At 43.4% G+C, this 20,901-nt stretch overlaps 2 protein-coding genes across 7 annotated transcripts in view; one reads left to right on the top strand and one right to left on the bottom strand.

Moving 5' to 3' along the window:
• Positions 1 to 13,061, top strand: part of LOC109972727 (coagulation factor IX) — a 15,197-nt gene extending 2,136 nt beyond the window's left edge. Inside the window, exons 1-11 of one of the 2 annotated variants that reach the window (XM_020621818.1) lie at positions 3,358 to 3,967; positions 4,365 to 4,441; positions 5,269 to 5,450; positions 6,348 to 6,372; positions 6,686 to 6,799; positions 7,049 to 7,183; positions 7,636 to 7,910; positions 9,169 to 9,283; positions 9,406 to 9,602; positions 10,707 to 10,832; positions 11,248 to 13,061. In XM_020621818.1, coding sequence (XP_020477474.1) covers positions 4,369 to 4,441; positions 5,269 to 5,450; positions 6,348 to 6,372; positions 6,686 to 6,799; positions 7,049 to 7,183; positions 7,636 to 7,910; positions 9,169 to 9,283; positions 9,406 to 9,602; positions 10,707 to 10,832; positions 11,248 to 11,490 — 1,485 coding nt within the window. In that variant the 5' untranslated portion in view covers positions 3,358 to 3,967; positions 4,365 to 4,368 and the 3' untranslated portion in view covers positions 11,491 to 13,061. Of the gene's footprint in view, positions 1 to 3,357; positions 3,968 to 4,364; positions 4,442 to 5,268; positions 5,451 to 6,347; positions 6,373 to 6,685; positions 6,800 to 7,048; positions 7,184 to 7,635; positions 7,911 to 9,168; positions 9,284 to 9,405; positions 9,603 to 10,706; positions 10,833 to 11,247 lie in introns of those variants that run through there. The other variant, XM_020621817.1, reaches the window with a different exon arrangement.
• Positions 13,062 to 14,180: 1,119 nt separating this feature from the next.
• masp1 (MBL associated serine protease 1) overlaps positions 14,181 to 20,901 on the bottom strand; it is a 21,563-nt gene continuing 14,842 nt past the window's right edge. The window contains exons 7-11 of one of the 5 annotated variants that reach the window (XM_020621834.1): positions 17,770 to 17,904; positions 16,991 to 17,065; positions 16,648 to 16,895; positions 16,018 to 16,206; positions 14,181 to 15,835 (exon numbers count right to left, since the gene is read on the bottom strand). In XM_020621834.1, coding sequence (XP_020477490.1) covers positions 15,368 to 15,835; positions 16,018 to 16,206; positions 16,648 to 16,895; positions 16,991 to 17,065; positions 17,770 to 17,904 — 1,115 coding nt within the window. In that variant the 3' untranslated portion in view covers positions 14,181 to 15,367. Of the gene's footprint in view, positions 15,836 to 16,017; positions 16,207 to 16,647; positions 16,896 to 16,990; positions 17,066 to 17,769; positions 17,905 to 18,684; positions 19,218 to 20,901 lie in introns of those variants that run through there. The other 4 variants (XM_020621833.1, XM_020621831.1, XM_020621832.1 and 1 more) reach the window with 4 other exon arrangements.

Here is a 20,901-nt window from a genome sequence, read left to right on the forward strand (position 1 = left end):
GGTTTGTGTGGTGGTGGGGGGGGGGGGGGGGGCACTAGGAGTGTACTGGTGATGTTGTACCTGTGCCTTTTGGTTAAGCCTAACCTTTGTTGTTTTTTTTTAATCCTAACTTACTTTGATCGTTGGGCCTGTAGCAGCTCAGGGTCTGCCCCTGACCTTGACAGGAGAGGCCCGACCCGCCACGTGGTGTCCCCTCCTCCTAAACAGCTCCCAGACCCTGGGGAGGGAGCTCGTCTAAGAGGGTGTCAGCAGCCCAGTGATGCTGTGTGGTTGAGTGAAAGGTTACACCAGCCTGGCCTTCTTCCATCACGACTTTCAGTTGTTTCCCTGTTCTGAAGTCAAATACTGAGCAGCTTTGATGCAGCAGACACTGAACTGTCAAGTCTGGACAAGGACAAAAACATGTCAGAGGAGAAGCCTGTTTAGTAGTGAATCAGGCAGTTTTTCCATTTGGTTTCAGACTTTGATGTTCAGTCGTAGTAGTGTGTAACATTCACCTTCAAGTGGGTGAAAGTCTGAGGTTATTTCTGCTGGTTTCCATCGTTGCAGCTGGGTTTCCAGCTGTTATCACCTCGGCATATATTGGCTCTTTTTCCTTTAGTGATTAAGTGTTATTTGTGTAAATATGATGAGTTTCTCCAAAGCTGCAGCCTAAAGCTGAAGGTTTCCGAATTATTACTTTTCAGCCTCTGATGTCACCAAAGAGTATTTTTCCTGTGTACAACTGATTTATTGTCTACACAGGCCGTGTCCATGAAAGTCCCAAAACATTATACATTTCTTCATCATGTGCACACAAGATACAGATCATGATATTTACTGGTGTATTTAATATCTCGGTCTGTATCTCATGTGCACTAGTTATTGTCGTGCCCTCAGACGTCTGTGTCTAGTGTGCACTGCTTATAGACCAGGGCTGTAAAGCTGTGCACATGAGTCATTAGCATGACCAATATTGTGGGCTCCAAGTTGATGTGTGGGACCTGAGCACACGGCAGGGACCAGGTACCTGCTCTGCAGGCCACCCATATTTTGCATAAAAAGTTGTCTTTTGTGTCTGAAGGACTAACAGCGAAATATATTATTCATAATATTCAGATATTTCATATTCAGATGAAGATCACCTGTACACACAGTTATTGTCTTGTTTGTGTTTGCAAAAGAATCACTTTGTGGATCAGGACACGGACCAGTGGGCTCACAGAACATTCATCCCTTGTACATGAAGTTTTCATCTGGACACTTGAGGTTAAAAAGTACTTCCAGGACTCAGGAGGCTCTGTAAGAAGCTAATGTTTTAGTTTACAAAGATGAAACGTGTAGGACAACTGCGTGATCTTAACTTTGTCAAGGTTTCTGAAACATAAACGGATGTCTGGTTAGACTTCATGTTGGTGTTTGTTAGCTTCCCACTGCTCTCTGTTGCAGATCATTTTATTTTCTGACTAGTGTTTTAGTGAATGTGAGCATCAGTGACCGAGTGCCTTCTTTGAGGGCATTGATTCATCCTCTGCTGTTTGACCCACATTAATCATCCCCAGTTTGTTTTCGTTCTGTGTATTTATGGTAATTTATCCATTAATGACAATACTGTATGCTGTCATACCTCTTTGTACATACGCCCCCTGCAGGGCTGTCAGTGTAAATACATTCTGCTGTGTGCAGAGAAGCATTCAGACTTATGCAGGAAATAAAGCTGATGTCTCCACTGTACAGACACGAGACTTGTTTCTTCTCTTCATCGCTGCAGCTCGATGAGGTTTGGCTGAAGACTCAGCTTAACCGAAACAGCTAAAAACCCAATGGGTTCATCCCAAATTAGGGCTTAATTCTACTGACTGACTGAATGATAATGACCTTTATTGGCCAAGTATGTTACACACAAGAATTTGTTTCTGGTACAGAACCGATGGCAGCCATCTCCGGCGCCAACTCAACTGATGGCTCTAACCATCGGGGGCAACAGGGGAGGTTCAGTGTCTTGCCCAAGGACACTTCGACATGCACTGAGATTTGAACCTTCAACCTTCTGGTTAGGAGACTACTGCTCTACCCACTGAACCACTGTTGCCTTAAAGTGTCATGTACTCCGGTGTTTTTAACTGGATTATCTGCACAATTAAATTTTTGCCCAACAATGAAGGCATTTTTATTCAGTAAATACCATAATTATATCTTTTTAAATGGATACATAAAAAAGGTAAAGTGATTTGTGCTTTTGCCAGTTCGAGTCCTGTGTTTGTTAGTCTGAATCGCCAAAGAATCAGAGTTGAATCTGAGTTGAGTCCCCATCCTTGAGTCGTCACCAAGGTCTACACTAAACACAGTTAACGCTTCTCTCACTATTTTGTGTTCTAAACCTTCTAACTGTAACACAGAGATTACGCTAGACTCATTGTCATTTTGGTGGATTGGGTCCTAAAAATTCCATCAATTTATTATTACCTCAATTTTAATTTTTTACTATGACAATTAGCGTTTTTATTCACAGTCAATGTTTGGGGATTTGTTGGGTTTTCCCTATGTAATAATATTGATAACAGTAAGGTCTAGACCTTACTCTGTAAAGTGTCCTGAGATTACTTTTGTTGTGATTTGGTGCTATACAAATATAATTTGATTTGAATGTGCAATTATGCATGTGCAAACTGAGAATGTAAACAGTACACGTTGACAGTACATGATGTATTTCCTGGTAACAAACTCAGCTCAACTGTTTAGGAGAGTTTTTCAGTCTAGAGGTCCTGCATGTCACACTTCTGAACCTCCAGCCAGATGGTAGGGAGGTGAACAGTCCCTGCTGGGGGTGGGTGGGATCTTTGAGGATGGAGGCAGCTTTCCTACGCACCCTGTGGTGGTAAATGCTCTGCAGAGAGGGCAGTGGAGTCCTGGTGATCTTCTCCACAGTCTTTACCACTCTCTGCAGGCGCTTGTGGTCCATAGCAGTAGTGCTGATTTTGTCTTCGTGGGAGGCGACACAGTCATGGGTGAACAGGGTGTAGACCAGGGGTGGGCAAACGTTTTGGCTCAGGGGCCACATTGACTTTTAAAATTTGACAAACAGGCCAGGCCAGCACCAGATGCATACATATCAAACATAAACATATAAAAGGCATTACAGTGTTGATACATAAATTCACTTTTAGTGGGAACAGTGTTGTTGATCACCCTTTTTTGCCAGTTCCTCATGTCCACTATCATCTCCTTCGTCTTGTCTGTGTTGAGGCTGAGATTATTGTCCTTGCACCATGACACCAGCCCGACCACCTCCCTCCTGTAGACTGCTTCATCCCCACCAGTGATGTGACCTATCACTGCGATGTCGTCCACGAACTTCAGGATGATGTCTTTGTGGGAGGTGACACAGTCGTAGGTGAACAGGGTGTAGAGGATGGGATTGAGGTTTCGAGAGTGGAACGTGCAAACACGTGGGCGGTGGGCACCATCTTGCGTAGTTAATCGATTACATTTTGTCTTATTGATCTGCATCTGCAAAGTAGCTAAGCCTTTAAACTAATCATGGAAACGAATCCAGAATTGTACATGAGTACATGTACTCAGATCAGTGGCGTACTGTTTGACTGTCACGTTTCATTTAAAGTGAAGATCGGTGCTTTATTTCTGCTTGGTCTCTGACCTGAGTGGAAACTCATCAATGTCAAAATCAGGCAGCGACTTTCGCCTGTTTGATAACCAGCGAGTCTCTGAGCCACTTCTCCAACTGCTTTTTCTTTGGGATCATCCGCCGCTGCTGTGACCTTTGACCATTCGCCGGCTGTTCTTACACAGGTCTGTGATCTCCACAAAGTTTTTTTGTTGGTGTTGGTGTTAGACCTTTTGGTCAGTACATGTGACGTCTCTGTGTCAATATTTGAGTTTAGTTTAACCATTGATTCGCTGGCTCTGTTCTCCATTTTACATCCAGACAGAGACCAGACGTCCTCGCAGGAAAAGACAGGAGACACAGGTAGGACTGTCGCTTCACAGTCCGGCAGGTTGTGATTAGTTGTTATGTTCACAGAAATGCAGAGCTTCTCAACTTCAGGGTCAGGACTCTTCTCTGGGTCCTTTGATACAGAACCTAGGTTTCTAGTGATCTCAAAACAGAAGCAGCACATTGATAGACCTCTTTTTTTTTTTTTTTTTTCAGTCATAACGAACACTAGAAGAAAAAAGGAAGGCCATCCTACTCAAACTTTTACATAGTCAGTTCTAGACCTCACACTATTATAAGGAAAACCCAACAAACCCCATCCCCCCCCCTTCGTGAATTGGTACTACACAAATAAAACTGAAAATGAAATTCACAGTGAGGTTTGTCCTGATGGTGCCATCACATGTGCATGTTGTTTGTCCTCAAACAGAAACATGTTGCTGTCCTCAGCTCCAACCCTGAGCCTTTGCACTCTGCTCTTCTGCTCTGATCTCATCCAGTGTTCAGGTGAGTCAACATCATGGTGGTAGACAACAGTCAGTATTTGTTGTGTCAGTCTTCACTTCTCAGTCTGACTCTGTATTCACCAAGGGCGTAGTTTTGCACATGGACAGTAGAGACATGTCCCTCCCAATATTTGAGCAAACCCGTGTGCAGAGAAGTCGTATTGTTTTTGTTGTCTTGTTCCTTTTCTTTTTTTTTTTTGCTCTCTCTCTCTCTCTCCCCACTCACCCCATCCAGTCGAGGTCAGTAATAATAATAATAACTAGAACAATGCATGAATTATTCACTTTCCTTTACTGCCTGCACTCCACAGCAAGCAGATGTGAACAGGTGCATCTTCAGTGTTTTAGCTGAAGCTCTAATTATGAATTATAGTTTAGAATCATAGGAACACATCAGCATTAAACCTCTTCCTCTTCTACGCCTGTCTCCTTCACCTCCTCTGGACTGAAAACAGCCTCTTCACAGAATATTGATAACCTGTTTGTGTTTCTGCCAAAATGTATTGAATAACTGGAAACATTCATTGTGTGCAGGATGCTTCTCCTCCACTGCAAAAGAGCAGAGCATTTCCATCAACAGTGAAAGTCTCACAACAAAACATTAAAATCTTTTATTGTGCCAGTATGAATAATGTTCGTGGTATCAGCAACACGTGTAGAAGTGCAGAGAACTATTACTCAAACAGCAGCGGCAGTGATAACAGACAGGTTAATATCGTGATTATCTCCTGTCATGGTTAAAAACACAGTCACAATCTTCAGAACTAAAGGATCAGATATGTCAGTAATAAAGGTTATAGTACTCTATGTACTTTGTCCACCCTTCAGTGTTCCTGGTTCAGTCTTCCGCGGGTCAGGTCCTCCGCTCCTCCCCCTCCCCCTCTTTCAGGAGGCGTCGAGCCAACGCCTTCCTGGAGGAGATGTTACCTGGAAACCTGGAGCGGGAGTGTTACGAGGAAAATTGTTCTCAGGAAGAGGCTGCCGAGATCTTCCAGACCAAAGAGAAGACGGTAAGAACCACCACTGTGATCCACACTGAGGGTTGGGACCCCCGTATAGGTCTCTGGAATCACAGACAGGGTCCCAGAGTGGTGTGCTTTCTTTTTTAATACAACCAAATCAGAATCATCTTTAATGGCCAAGTATGTTTGAACATACAGGATGTTTGACCGTGGTGTGGTTGTAAGGCAAGGGGAAATGGAAACCCAGGCCTCGGCCGATCTGGTATGGAATTCACACTGATGATTCGCATGTTTAAATGTGGCATGTTTTTACGCCGGATGCCCTTCCTGACGCAACCCTCTCTATTTATCCGGGCTTGGGACCGGCACAGAAGTCACTGGCTTGAAACCCCTGTGGCTAGATTGTGAAATGGAAACCAACAATGAAAATTAAAAACAAATATTTTTTTTTAAAACTATGTGCATTCAAATTTGTGTGATTAAAAATAGGAAAAGAATGAAAGAGAGTTTATGCATATGTATGTATACATTAGAGCAGAAGGTTGATATATACAGTGGTTATGTTTACAGTTTATTGTACTCCACAATCCTTTATCCTCCACATTTCTCAGGTTTTATCCAAACAAGCGGCCAAATCGATCATGGCTGGGTTTTCGTTTTGGAAGTTATGTGCCACTTTTACAGCCTGTCAAACTATTTTATTATGAATGGGATTCTTAATTAGAAGTCTGTTTTACTGACTTTTGTGCTGCAGGATGTTGATTTGTTGCATTGTTTGTGATTATTTGTTGATGTTTTCTGGGCTGGAGAATGTGGGGGAACTTATTGCCAGCATTTTTGTTCTATCTTGTTTGTACCATGCTTTAATGTTTTCTTTGGAAATAATGAAAAAACAGTGCATAATAAGAAACACTTGATGCAGATCTGTATGTTTCTGTCCCACAGCTGGAGTTTTGGTTCAGATACATAAGTGAGTAAATTCATTGTTGACTTTCATCATCAGTAATTGTGAAGCAAAATGATGATTCACATTAACGTTGCTGCCAGGTTTACTGCTGAGGTGTGGTTGTATAGATTCAGGTGTGACCTTATTGACCATGATTCACTTAAAACTTGTACGAACTTATTTCAGACTGATGTAAACCTGATCCAGACTTTCTCATGTGATTCAGTAAAACATAACCTGAAATCATGTCAGCTCATCTAAATTAAAACTTCAGTCAGTCTACCTGATGACATCACACTACACCTGGACATCTCGGTGTCTCACCTGTGTGTCGTAGATCTGAACCCCTGTCGGACAAACCCCTGTCTGAACGGAGGGATCTGCACTCTGGAGCGAGGAGACTTTGTGTGTCTCTGTCCTCCGCAGTACCGCGGCAATCTCTGTGACTCAGGTAAACGTTACCTGTCTCGTTCATTAGTGAATGTTAGTGGGACTCTTTCCAAGATCCTGGATCTGTGGACCCCCTCAGGGCGGTGTCCTGGGGACACTGCTCTTTTGTTTTAGTCTTTAAAATCTTCTAGATTCTTCACATATAAAATCAGAAGCAATGAATTTTCTGTCCAGATGTTTACATTAGATATAAATAACCTGAACTGAATACACCACTGTAGTAATGATTATATTTGTACTGTGTGTTCAGTGGTGTCGGAGTGTCGCTATAGAAACGGAGGCTGTATGCAGTACTGCAGAGACCTGACAGGTGGCGCTGGAGTTCAGTGTGGCTGCGCTGATGGATTCAAACTGGAGCTTGATGGACACAGCTGCTCTCAGACGGGTAATAAGTTTGCAGGTCTACAAATACTGTGCTAGTGACACAGTGCATAGTATCACTGTTACTAATGTAATACTGCAAAGACTCCCGGGTAAGAGCAGAGGAGGGGGCTGTACATTCATTCAAACCATTATGTTGGTTTACTGTTTATTTGCCCCTTGCACGTACATGCACATCGAGAGCTGATGTACCAGAGTCAAATTCCTCGTGTGTTCGACACACCTGGCCAATAAAGCAGATTCTGATTTATGTGCACAATTACTTTTGTACCAACAGCAACTCGTACAACTAGTGCTACTGTAATTACTGCACATCATATTACTGATGCCAATAACTACTGTATATAATAGTACTGATACTACTATAATTTCTACACAGTAGTTAGGGTTAGGGCGCATTATAGTGGTCATCGCATGCATGTGGTCTTGTGTTGATGGCGGGTCCTGTCCTTGCAGTGATGGTGCCGTGCGGCCAGCAGCAGTATGAGATGGCGTTCTCGACCCGATCTCTGTGGACTGAGGAAGGCAATGTCACAGAGAGCTGGTGGCCTGAACTGAATTTGACAAAGTCTGGGGAGAATATAGAGAACACAACAATCAGAGAGAGAGGAGTGAACAGCACATTGCTGATGGGGGGGGGGGAGGAGGAGGAGGGTGAAGAAGAAGGTGAGCGGGCGATGTCTCGTATTGTGGGAGGAACTGTGGAAAAACTAGGACGGAGTCCATGGCAGGTAAGAAAGATGTTGTATTTAAATGTATTTTTGTTATACATTATAACACCTGTGTATGAAACCATGTGAGACCAGCGTTTGGATTAGATTAGATTAGATTAGATTGGATTAGATTAGATTAAACTTTATTATCATTACTCATGTACAAGTACAAGGCAATGAAACAGTTTAGCATCTAACCAGAAGTGAAATAACAGCAGTGCACAGTATCTAGTTTGTACAGTCAGAACTAATTTGCCAATAGATATGTACAATTGATATTTACAGTAATGTATGTATGTATGTAGGGTAATGTACAATGTACAACAGACTATGGATTCAAATTACAAGTAATGGACAAGGTACATTAGCTTATGGAACACTAGTGCAATGGGATGAGATGGAATGAAACGGTGCAGAATAAAAAGACAAGTTCCATGAGTGAACAGTTCAATGGATGTAAATAGTGCAAAGATAAAGATAAATGTACAGTATCAGCATATGAACAGTGTGCAAATGAATACAGAGCAGTATTCTGTGAGTAGAGTAAGCAAATTAACAGATCACTTCAGTGTTACAGGTAACAGAAGTGTATTGCATTAGTCCCAGGAGGAGAGATGAGAAGGGGTGAGGTGTGTGTAGTGATATAGAACAAGGCAGTGGGGGGGTCAATGGGCGACAGGGTTCAGTAAGGAGACAGCTGTGGGGAAGAAGCTGTTCCTGAGTCTACTGGTCTTGGTCCAGAGGCTCCTGAAGTGCCTCCCAGAGGTCAAACAGTTTGTGAGCAGGGTGAGAGGAGTTCTTGAGAATGCTGTGAGTCCTTGAGTCCCTCCGAGTTTAATGTCCAGGTGTGTGGTAGCGACTGTTTAGTTGATTGTGCAGCTTCACAGCGAGTCTCAGCTCAGTGTTCAGTGCAACACCACAACGCTACCATCACCACCCTCACAGCGTGGTCCAGGGCCGCAGCAGGAAGCAGCTGTTCACAGAGGAGACGCTCTACACAGCCGCTGTCCTTGACCTGCTCAGCAGCAAACAGACGGAGCCAGTCAGAGAGCAGCTGGGGAGCGCAGTGGAGCACTGAGAGCCAGAGGTTTCCATCAGGTGCTGGTTAGATGACTTAGGAGCTTAGATGACTAGGACTTTCAGACCAGTGTTTATTTAACTGGGGAAAGTTCTGGGACATTTACATGATCAGACCTATGTCCATCTGTTGCTTCTGGACTAAGTGAACAAAAAAACAGCTGATGCAAGTTTAAATTCTCTTTGTTTGTGTGTTCAGGTTCTGATCCGCAGGGCCAATGGCTACGGTTTCTGTGGAGGGACTCTGGTTTCTGATCGTTGGGTGGTCTCTGCTGCTCACTGCTTTGAGGAGCCTGCAGACCACGTCACTATAGGTGACTATATCACCTGTGTGCATTGCTGTATGGCTGTGTTTCTATGCAACTGTTACTTCATGTCGAAATGCCTGTTGCTGTGGTGAAGCCTAATAATCCAGGTCAGCGTCACCTCTCTGCAGGAGACTACGATAATCAGCGTCCCGATCCAGGTGAGCAGGTGATAAAGATTGACAAAGTCTTCGTCCATCCTCATTTCCACTCCTTCACCTTCGACAGTGACATCGCACTGCTCTACCTCACCCAGCCCGTCCTCAGGGGCCCCACTGCCATCCCTGCCTGCCTGCCTGACACCCACCTGTCTAAATATCTGCTGAAGGTACAATCAAGGAAAAAATTATTTGAACCCCAGCTGATTTTGTAAGTTTGCCCACTAACAAAGAAATGATCAGTCTACAATTTCAATGGTAGTTTTATGTGAACAGTGAGAGACACAATAACAAAATATCCAGAAAAATGCACTACAAAAAAAGTTATAAAGTAATTTACATTTTCATGAATGAAATAAGTATTTGATCCCTTTGCAAAACGTGCTTTAGTACTTGGTGGCAAAACCTTTGTTGGCAATCACAGAGGTCAGACGTTTCTTGTAGTTGGCCACAAGGTTTGCACACATCTCAGGGGGGATTTTGACCCACTCCTCTTTGCAGATCCTCTCCAAGTCATTAATGTTTCGTGGCTGATGTTTGGCAACTCGAACCTTCAGCTCCCTCCACAGATTTTCTATGGGATTAAGGTCTGGAGACTGACTAGGCCACTCCATGACCTTAATATGCTTCTTCTTGAGCCAATCCTTTGTTGCCTTGGCCGTGTGTTTTGGATCATTGTCATGCTGGAATACCCAACCACAACCTATTTTCAATGCCCTGAAGTTGAGTTAATGCCAAAGAGCTTGATTTTGGTCTCATCTGACCACAACACTTTCACCCAGTCTTCCTCTGAATCAGTCAGATGTTCAGTGGCAAACTTCAAACGGGCCTGTAGATGTGCTTTCTTGAGCAGGGGGACCTTGCGGGCACAGCAGGATTTCAGTCCTTCACGGCGTAGTGTGTTACCAACTGTTTTTTGGGTGACTATGGTCACAGCTGCCTTGAGATCATTGACAAGTTCCTCCCGAGTAGTCACGTTTTGCAAAGGGATCAAATACTTATTTCATTCATGAAAATGCAAATTAATGTATAACTTTTTTTGTAATGCATTTTTCTGGATTTTTTTGTTATTGTTGTGTCTCTCACTGTTCACATAAACCTACCATTGACATTGTAGACTGATCATTTCTTTGTTAGTGAGCAAACTTACAAAATCAGCTGGGGTTCAAATAATTTTTTCCCTGACCATAACTTTATTTAAAGCCCAGTCATTTACACTGGTGTGTCTGCAGAAGTACAGAGCTGCAGATCAGAGTGTTGGTATTTGTGTCCAGGAGGAGAACCGAGGGGTGGTGACGGGCTGGGGGGTCACTCATTACCTGGGCAAGTCCTCCCGCTTCCTCAGGAAGGTGGTGCTCCCAGTGGTCAGCTACAAAGACTGCACCGCTTCAACTGAACAGGTGACCACCTCCATCTGACAGCATCCAGAGAACACAGTTCACCTGCAGTGCAATGGTGGAAAGGAACTAAGTCCATTTACCAAAGTACTGTAGCTGCATACTTTCACACTTCGTGCTACTTTTATCTTTCATTGTGAAACATTAACCTTTTACTGCAAACAACAATCTGACAGCAGCAGCTACCGTTGGTGTTACTTTGATGTTTCAGACTTCACGTCTGAAATAAAAGAGCAGGCCATAGAAATGATGTTCTTATAGAAAACTGTGGTTTCAGAGGTACTCAGTAGGACTCCGGCTCTTCTGTCTATTTGCTGGGTTACTGTTTCGCCTATTGAAGAATGAGACTAAGGTCATGGGAATCAGGTGTAAAATGTGTTTATCCCGGCCTGTTTGAACCTGTGTTTGTCTCGTGCAGGTGATCACAGACAACATGTTCTGTGCAGGTTACCTGGGCACAGGTAAGGACGCCTGCAGTGGAGACAGTGGCGGACCCTTTGTGGTGAATTACAGAGGGACCTGGTTTCTGACCGGAGTTGTCAGCTGGGGGGAGCAATGTGCTGTCAAGGGGAAGTACGGCGTTTATACCAGACTGGGGAACTTCCTGAGCTGGATTAGAGACACCATGGAGAGACAGGAGCAGAACAGGACCCACGGCTGACGGATGAAGACTGGTGAAGGTGGTGGTGAGCGTTAACACAAACTTCAGAGGATCATCATTATCATACCAGTGAGCAGCACCAGTGGATTGTGGGATACTGAACTCCATGGTGATACACTGAAGAAGAAGCTGCATTCATCAAACTGTGTGACATCTGGCATCTGCTGGTGAAAACATGTAGTAAAGTAACTGTCTGCTGCTGGCTGGTCTCTGGCCCCAGGTGAAGTCATCAGGTGCTGAGGCAATTAATTCGAACAAATTACGGTGCAAACCTTGTTTGAACATGATTTTTGGAAAAAGTGGTGGCATGTCCTGTGTCTGCAGGGGTCTGTGTCTACATCAGTTTGAAGTGCCAAACGTGAGAACACGTAGGTCAACACTGTTAACACGTATGATTCAGAGAATATGTGAAGAATGTGTTTCCTGCAGTTTGATGCACAGTCCATATTAACGAATCCAACATGTGTTGCAGCAGATTATGCGTGCACCTGCAGATTCACCGTTACTGGTGAGCATGTCCTCAAGTCCAGCACAGGCCTAAACTTAAACCTGAACCCAGCCTGCAACTTTAAGACCTGACTGAACCCATCTGGTAGCACCACACTGGAGACCTAAACCTGAAGAGCAGGGGCTTTTATTTTTCTTTATTTTACCCACCACTGACCATTTAGCTTAGCATGCTAACGTGTGAGTGAGCTACAGCCACCTGAACCACATGAACACTGATGATTGAGCCAGTCAGAGAAAATTCATTGTACGAAACATTTGAAAGTCACTTAATTGAACCCTGTCTGAAAATTTGTGAGCCTGAGAGGCCAGAGCCGGGCTAAACCCGGCATGTCCTGACAGAATGTGGGTTCATGTTGGGTTCAACAGCAGAACCGTGGCAAATCATACCGACACTGAGCTGTTCCTCAGGAAGGAAGGAGCTTGTCATGTTTGACGACATCTTTGTCCTTGAATTTGTTTATTCAAAGTCATTTTGAGCAAATGTGTCCATTGCTGAATGTGAAGTAACACAACACAGACATTACACTCAGTGGCACCAAAGACCAGCCAGGAGCAGAGGGTCCGGCTTTTCACCAGTCAGCATCACTACAGCCTAGACATTGAGAATGAATCGCTGCTCATTAGGTTGTGTGTTAACGTCACCACACTGCTGTAAATGAGTAGGAAATTCACATCCACCCCAGAGATTTACAAGAAGTTATAGACTTTTACTACTTAATCATGTTTCTAGTTTCTGTACATCAGGTCTTTATTTTCTGAAGTACCTACATCATAATGTATAAAATCGTTCTGACTCTATCACAGCAACATTGAACAAATCTTTCTTTGTCAAACGTGTTTATTTCAATTCATTAACAAGACCTTTTATATAATTCATATGCAAGTAAAGTACTACAGTAGTGACATATGATGCATATCGGTGAAGAAACACTACAGTGTACTTTACAACCACAAATCAGAAATAGCTTGGACTCTATGTAAAGTCAAAATTAAAACCTAAAATAGTGATTATAAATCATCTGTGTCCTGTGTTACATTGAAAACAGTCCAGCAGCACATTCTCTGATGTGATACCTCATCAGTTTTATTCTCTGTTCAAAGTAAACTCTTCAATCCTGATGCTGCAGCACAGTCCAACCAAGTCAGGCCAGATGCATTTCAGGGCCAGTAATGAGGTAAAACAAAGAAATGAGGATTCCATGTGAAACAGGTGATGTCAGCAGGTGACCGCATCACGACTCGGTACAACAGTGCCATCCAGGAAAGGCCGAGCCCTTTAGGAGCAAAGATGGGCCGAGGACCACCAGTTTGACAACATATGTGTGAGAGAATCATTGAAATGTTTAAAAACAATGTTCCTCAAAGAAAAATAGGAGGGATTTGGATCTGTCACCTTCTACGGTGCAGAACATCATTAAAAGATTCAAGGAGTCTGAGCCTGAGCTGGATGACCGAGCTCTCAGATCCCTCAGACGACACCACGTCAAGAATCGTCTCTCTTCTATCAGTGATATAACCACAGGGGCTCAGGATGACTGTGCCTCACCTGTGTCAGCCACTACAATACGTAGTTACATCCATAAATACTGCTTCACGTGTGCTCCGGATTAAAGAGGAAAAGGCCCATCCAGACTGTTGGCAGCAAAACGTCCCACAGCCAGGGTCTGTCATGGTCTGTGGTCGTGTCAGTGCCCAGGGCAAAGGTCCCACACACTTTTGTGACTTTACAGTCCAACTGCTTCCTTATGGTGACACCCTTACATGTTATATTAGTATCTGCATTATACTGAAGTTAATTTGTTGTTTTGTCCACATTAGAGACAGCCTTCCTTTCTATACATGGACGACAGGGCAACACACTAAAACACACCTCTAAATATAATGCAATCCAATACAATCGACCTCAAAAGTGACTCGGACACATTATCAACTACATCGTAATACTGTATAATATTAATGTTGTACACTGATTCTTTTTACTGTAGGTGGCTGCATTTTACTTTAGATGTCCACCTACTCACACATTTCATCACTTGGTGTCCTCAGTCTCTAAATGTCTGTGAAGTGTTGTGAAAAGGAACGGCAACATCACATCGTGGTAAACGCTTCACTGTCCCAACTTTGTTTGGAACGTGCTGCAGCATCAGGATTGAAGTGTTTATTTTGAACAAAGTAATGTTCTGCTGGATTGGTTTCAAAGTAACACAGGTGATTTACACATCACTGTTCACAGTTTTAATTTTGATTTTACATGCTGTCCCAAGCTTTTCTGTTTTGAGGTTGTAATACATGTCCATTAACAACAGAACAGAAATTGAGAATATGTTTAGATCTGATTTTCTTCTGGATAAAAACTTAGACTTCACTCTTTGTTTTCTCATCTGAGATCATCTGTTGTTACCCTGTAGAGGCAGCTTTGGTCCTGTTAGCGCCTCCCACAGGCTGCAGAGTTCATTTGAAACATGACTTTCTGTTCTGAACTAATGTTTGTCCTGAAGGTGGCGCTATCCTGTCTAGCAGAATAAATCTAGTAATGAGATATTCGATTGGACACATGAACTGCAGTCTGTATCTAGATGTTGACAGGCAGTGAGTAAACACAGCAGAGGATTCTGGGATAGAAAATGTGTTACCGAGTGTTTTACTTCAGGTCTTTCATGAAAAGACTCGTGATGGCTTCTCCTCTGTGAGTGAATGGAGTAGAACATAAAACATTGAGAGGCAGGAACATTAGCTGAAGTGAACCTCAGCAGGTGGAGCTGCTCAGGTCCAGTTGGCATAGTGTCTCTGTAGCAGTGCAGATCAATGACAGGATCAATACTGAGCTCTGTCTCACTTTACCAAACACAGACATTAACCCTAATACCTAACCCTTTCACTGAACAAAATGCAGGTCTACATTAACCGATGAAGACTTAAACCTTTGACAACCGAGGATTTCTGCCCTAGTAAAATATAGCCTAGCACACATTTCTTCTTTGATTTTGCATTTTATTTGTTATAATTTTTATCTCTGTATCTGTGCCTGAACATTGTGCCTCTTGTTTCATACCAGTTTTTCCTGCTTCTGTGTTGAATGCTAGATGCATACTGTGTATTATCAAATTAACTCTGAAATGGGGGCTCAGCTTGGAAACTTTGTTTGTTCAGCCTGAGAATCTGCATGGAACAGATCGGAAAATCAAGACCTGCACATTTATTCTGAAAACTCCTTTAGCATGAGCTGTCTCTAATATTAAGAAGAAGGTGATGATGTAGTTACAAGATCTGAATCTGACATAATGCCAACAGACTGTGGCAGTTCCCTTCATCCATCACGCTGTGAGCCGACGTCCTCAGTCAGTCTCAGCTGAGATATGTCTCACCATCAGGGGGCAGTCTGAAGGTGGTTCTGTATCCACTCCACATATTTAGCCACTCTTGTGTAGACCCCGTACACCCTCTGACTCCCACACTCCTCTGGCCCACCCCAGGACACTAACCCAAACACCAGCCACCTCTGCCTGTCCTGGTCTTCCATCACAAATGCCCCCCCGCTGTCCCCAAGGCATGTGTCCCTTCCACCCTCGAAGAACCCGGCACAGAACATGTTGTTGGTGATGTTGTAGTTGACAGAGCGTGAGGTGTAGCTTGCCTGACACTCATCCTGGGGAACCACCGGCAGCTTCACGTACTGGAGAAGGTCAGAGGTCACCCCAAGGTCAGCGGTCGCTGCTGGGTCAGAGGTTAGCGTGGGGGGGTCCCCATGGGAGGATGACATAGAAGAATTGGGGTTAGAGATGCCCCAGCCAGCAATTATGCCTAGAGAGTTGGGAAGAGGTGTGGGGGGGTCATCCTGAGCAAGACAGAGAGGTCAAAGGTCAACCTGTGGTCACTTTTATGTCCCAACCTTATAAGAACATCCTAAATTCTCCAGATCTCTGTGTTGGAAGAAAAAAGCTCAGCATGTCCTACAGTATTTCTGTACAACCTGAGTATTTACTGTGGTACTAGGGATAACAGTAGTATTTGTCCCACCGTGTTCTGAGCTGGAGGGAGACAGACTGGACGGATGACTTTGTTCAGCTCCACCCGGTCCTTCAGCTTCAGCAGGGCAATGTCATTGTTGTAGTTGTTCGGTTGGAAGTCTGGATGGAGGAAGATTTCCTCAACCGAGCGGTTTGTCGCCAGGCGTTTGTCTCGGGCGTTATGGAGGCCGAGGAAGACCTGAAGGGACAGACTGGTCACCTTTTATTACAACCTCACAGGGAGATGTGAACGCATCACGTCCTGAGAGGACAAAGGTCCTGATAGACCATTGGTGTGACCTGGACTCACTGCAGAACAGTACTCAAAGTACATGGTGGTACAGTAGATTAGTGACCACTAGGGGTGTGACGACCTCTTGCAGTACATCCACTGTACAATCAACCAAGCCATTCTCAGTGCTGGCACACTTTGAAACAAAGCTTTTCTCAGAAATTGTTAAACCCCACAAATAAAAATGTTTATAATAATTTTTGAATATAATAAAACCAGAAAAATAAAAGTTGAAATGTAAAATGGAAATTTTATATATATTTTTTTGTTTTGTTAAAATGTTTAACTTTTCTCATCTGTTTTATCAAACTTCAAAGTAGTTTGATATCACATTTTTTGTCCTCTGACCTTCACGTGCTCAGGGGCCACGGGGACAATGCTGGTGTCCCTTCTCCGGGACCTCAGGACATGGGCCGCTGTGAGAACCCAGGACTCAGACAGCAGGGCCCCAGAACCAAACCAGCGGTCCTCAGGGACCCGAGACAGATCCTCCACACTGAGCAGAATCTGCCAGGGGAATAGGCCGGGCTCGGCACTCCAACCACCCACAATCCGCTTCACCTGAGGGGGCAGAGTGCGGGAGGGCTGGCCACAAGCTGCACAGGAGAAAACGATGAGAACAACTTGTACACCTCGTTATAGTCATTTCAGATGCAGGTGTATGGGCTCGCCTTATAAACCTGACAGATACCTGGCAGACAGTTCGGCAACTTGGTTCCTACATCTGAATTTATCCACTGCCCATTCTGACCACAGCTGTAGGAACCTGCAACACAAATAGACCTGTATGATGCTCTTCACAACAATCCATTCTCCAAGCCTGAACCTAAACTAAATGTAATTCTAACATTTTCTAAACCTATAACTGAGTCAACCCTCAAACAGCCAGTGAATATGAAATGACTAAAGTCTCCTGTAGGTTCTCGTAAAGATACGAGCACAAACGCAGTTTGTTTTTAGTAACAGCCAAAATAAAAGAATAGCAACTTTATACTTCACTCACTTTACACAAACATCCCCAGTTTACAAAAATATCATTACTTTACAAAACTTTTCTTTGAGTCCTTATTTTACACAGACCTCACAAAACATCCTGTTTACAAAATCATTCTCATTTTATAGAAACTTTACATAGATGTTCACAAAACATCCTCACTTCACAAAAACATTCACGTTTAAAAAGTATCCTCGTTTTACACAAACCTCCTCATTTAACAAACATTTCTACAAAATGTCCTCACTTTATAAAATTGCTATTAAAAAGTATTTATTCTCACTTGACCAAAATATTTTCACTTTGCAAAAATCTTGCTCCATGAGAACAAAAACATCCTCAACAAAAATGTCCTGACTTTACAAACGTATAAAACTTTACAAAACAGTTGTCCTTACAAAAATGTTCTCACTTGTAAAAAAAAAAAAAAAAAAAAAAAAAAAAAAAAATGCACTTAACAGCATTAACACTCGTACTTTTGTTGGGGTGTAGTTGGAAGGTGTTGTCCCTGCAGACATAACGAACAGTCGATCCAAACAGTGTGCTGTTGTCATGGTTACCAAACACCACATCTGCCATGCTGCCCATCTTTGGACTCCCGCAATCCACCACTGTGACAGAGAAAGAACAGCAGACCAATCAGCTTTCAGTCTGATCAGAGAGGATGAAGACTGAGATGAACATAAAGGTAAAGAGATGAGGACTCAGACATGACCAAAGTCCATCTGAGGTGACTTCAGGCACGTGAGACAGGAGAACACAGCTGGCTGTGACTGTTGAACCTCGCACTTAATCACTGCCCCAGTCAAGTAGACACGTCTGTGACGTTGTAACTCGGTGGAAACGGGGTTTTAAGAACGTGAGTACCAGATAAAGAATTGTGAACTCTGTCTACAGTCTGACTTCATTTAGACAGGTTTTAAAATTTGGGATTTTCCCTGAATTTATTTGACTGTAAAGGTTTTTCACCTTTTACGTTTCTATGCTGAAATTTCACCTGTCTTTAATGAGCATGTTGAACTGAGCAGCACTGAACAGACTGACAACAGGTTCGACACATTTTTATTTAATATGTATTTTAATCTTTCTAAATATGCTCTGCTGTTCCACTTCACTGAACAGTGTAACACTTTCAGATCCCACCAGTGTTTCCAAAAAGCCAATGAGAAATTCATGTTTTACACGTATCCTTTACTCATTTATTTTATAGTCAACTCTGTTAATAAACACCATCAGTCTGCCTCAGACAAATATGAATTTAAATGGTGTCTGAAGCGGGTCTGATGAAATAAACTGTCATCGTTTATAATGAATGAATATAAATAATTAATCTTTTACAAATGTGAAAACCTGAATTGTCATAAAGTCCTACCTGAAAGCGTGTTACTCACCCTACAGTTCAGTCAGAACCTTTAAAGCAGCAGGTCTCAATGTGTTAAGGTGTTGCCCTGATAAAACACACACACGTGTGTTACACGTTTTATCAGTGTGAAAGCTGGTGCTGGAGTTTATGGTTGAGGCTTAAGTGTTTTAAAAGCCCATGTAGTGGTGAACATTTTAAATTAGCTCAGGCTATATATGCTGTGCTAAGTGCCACTTGGTCATGCTTCACTTTATGCCACTTGTCCCTGTGCAAATAAACATGAACATAAAGGCTAACTTGTCTATTGGCCAGACAGGATTTTCTTTCTTACTGTTTCTGATTCTCCCTGTTCTTACTGTTCCCTGATACAGAGAGACACACTGCAGACTCAGCTTGGATTTGTTTTATTACTTTGGTGCACTCTACTGACTGACATGTGGACTAGAATGTGAAGCTGAATTAGGATGTTTGGCCCTACAATATGTGAGTCTGATCACTAGTCTAGACTGTGATCGGTTAAGATGCTGGACAGAGCTCTTCGCCTCCTCGTCGAGTCTGTTTCTACAGAGACAAAGACACAGAGCAGGAAGGGTTGTTTCAGTGACCGGAGACCAGAACCCAGAGAGGACAGTGTAAACCTGACTTCATACTACAGTATGTCACAGGTCCCCCGAGTTTGAAAGCTAAAGGTTAACACAACACCATTATGGGGACACTGCTGTCCTTTCAACGCCACAGCTATGTGATCCTGATAAAGCCCTGTTAATATATCTGCCTTCAACGGTCATTTCAATCTCAGTTCAGTTTGACCTGTTAAGAAAAAAAAAAAAAAAAAAAAAAAAGGTAGAAAGTCTGTATCAAAATGTTTCCCACAAAGGAAACTTCCTTAGCAGCTGCACTATAACCTCCGTGCATACAGGAAGTGTTCAAGTTGACCACATTTTATGTTTCAGGTTCATCTTAAAATAGATTCATTTTTTTCATTAATCTACACACAGTACTCTACAATGGTAAAGAGACGACAGGTTTCTGGAGTGTTTTGTAGAATTATTAAAAAATAAACTGAAATGTCCCATTTACATCAGTATTCAGACCTCAGCACTTGGTTAAAGCACCTTTGGCAGCAACAACAGCCTCAGGTCTCCTTGAGAATAAAGCTACAAACTCAGCAACTTTCTTCTGGAATTTTGAATTTTCTCCCATTCTTCTTGGCAGAATCATTCCAGGTCAGCCAGGTGGGATGGGGGGTGTTGCTACACAGCCAAGCTCAGGTCTCTCCAGAGATGTGCCTGAAAGAAGCCAAAGGAGGTGGTAACGAAGGGTCACAGGTCACTGAAAGAGCACTTGCCTTTGAAGACCTGGTGGAAGAGTTGACTACAAGAAGAGCTTCAGGAAGCTATAAGAAAGATTGTCTCTTTGCAAATGAAAGTCCCACAGTAGCAACAAGAGTACCTGCAGGAGATATTAGAATGCCCACTATTCAAGGATGCAGAGTCCGAGGAATACTGCCCCTGCGACCCGGTCTCGGATAAAGCAGACAAAAATGGATGGAAGGAGTCCGAGAAGGCGACAAACAAGCCAGAAGAAGAAGATGGGAAAGTGTCACTTGATCCAGAGGAAAATGAGCCCATGGCAAAAACTGTCCCGGTGCAGGAAGAGGAGTACATGGAGGAGTTGATAGTAATCCCATTCATCCATCCACCACCCATCCAACCTGGCTGACCTGGAACGATTCTGCCAAGAAGAATGGGACAAAATTCCAGAATAGTAACAGCTGGCCCCCATCTTCACACTTATCTTCAACAGGTCACTGGAGCTGTGTGAAGTCCCCTCCTGCTTCAAACACTCCACCATCATTCCAGTCCCCAAGAAAACCTCCATCGGTGGACTGAATGACTACAGACCTGTCGCCCTGACATCTGTAGTTATGAAGTGCTTTGAAAGACTGGTGTTGGTCCACCTGAAGGACATCGTTGACCCCCTGCTGGACCCCCTGCAGTTTGCCTACCGGGCAAACAGGTCAGTGAACAATGCAGTGAACATGGCACTGCATTACATCCTGCAACACCTTGACTCCCCAGGGACCTATCCACAGGCCCTCTTTGTGGACTTCAGCTCAGCGTTCAACACCATCATCCTGGACATCCTCCACTCCAAACTGACCCAGCTCACTGTGCCTGCCCCCACCTGTCAGTGGATTACTAGCTTTCTGACAGACAGGAAGCAGCAGGTGAGGCTGGGGAAA

The sequence above is a fragment of the Monopterus albus genome, unplaced genomic scaffold (genome assembly GCF_001952655.1).
Source record: "Monopterus albus unplaced genomic scaffold, M_albus_1.0 scaffold268.1, whole genome shotgun sequence".
In the NCBI taxonomy this organism is placed as follows: Eukaryota; Metazoa; Chordata; class Actinopteri; order Synbranchiformes; family Synbranchidae; genus Monopterus; species Monopterus albus.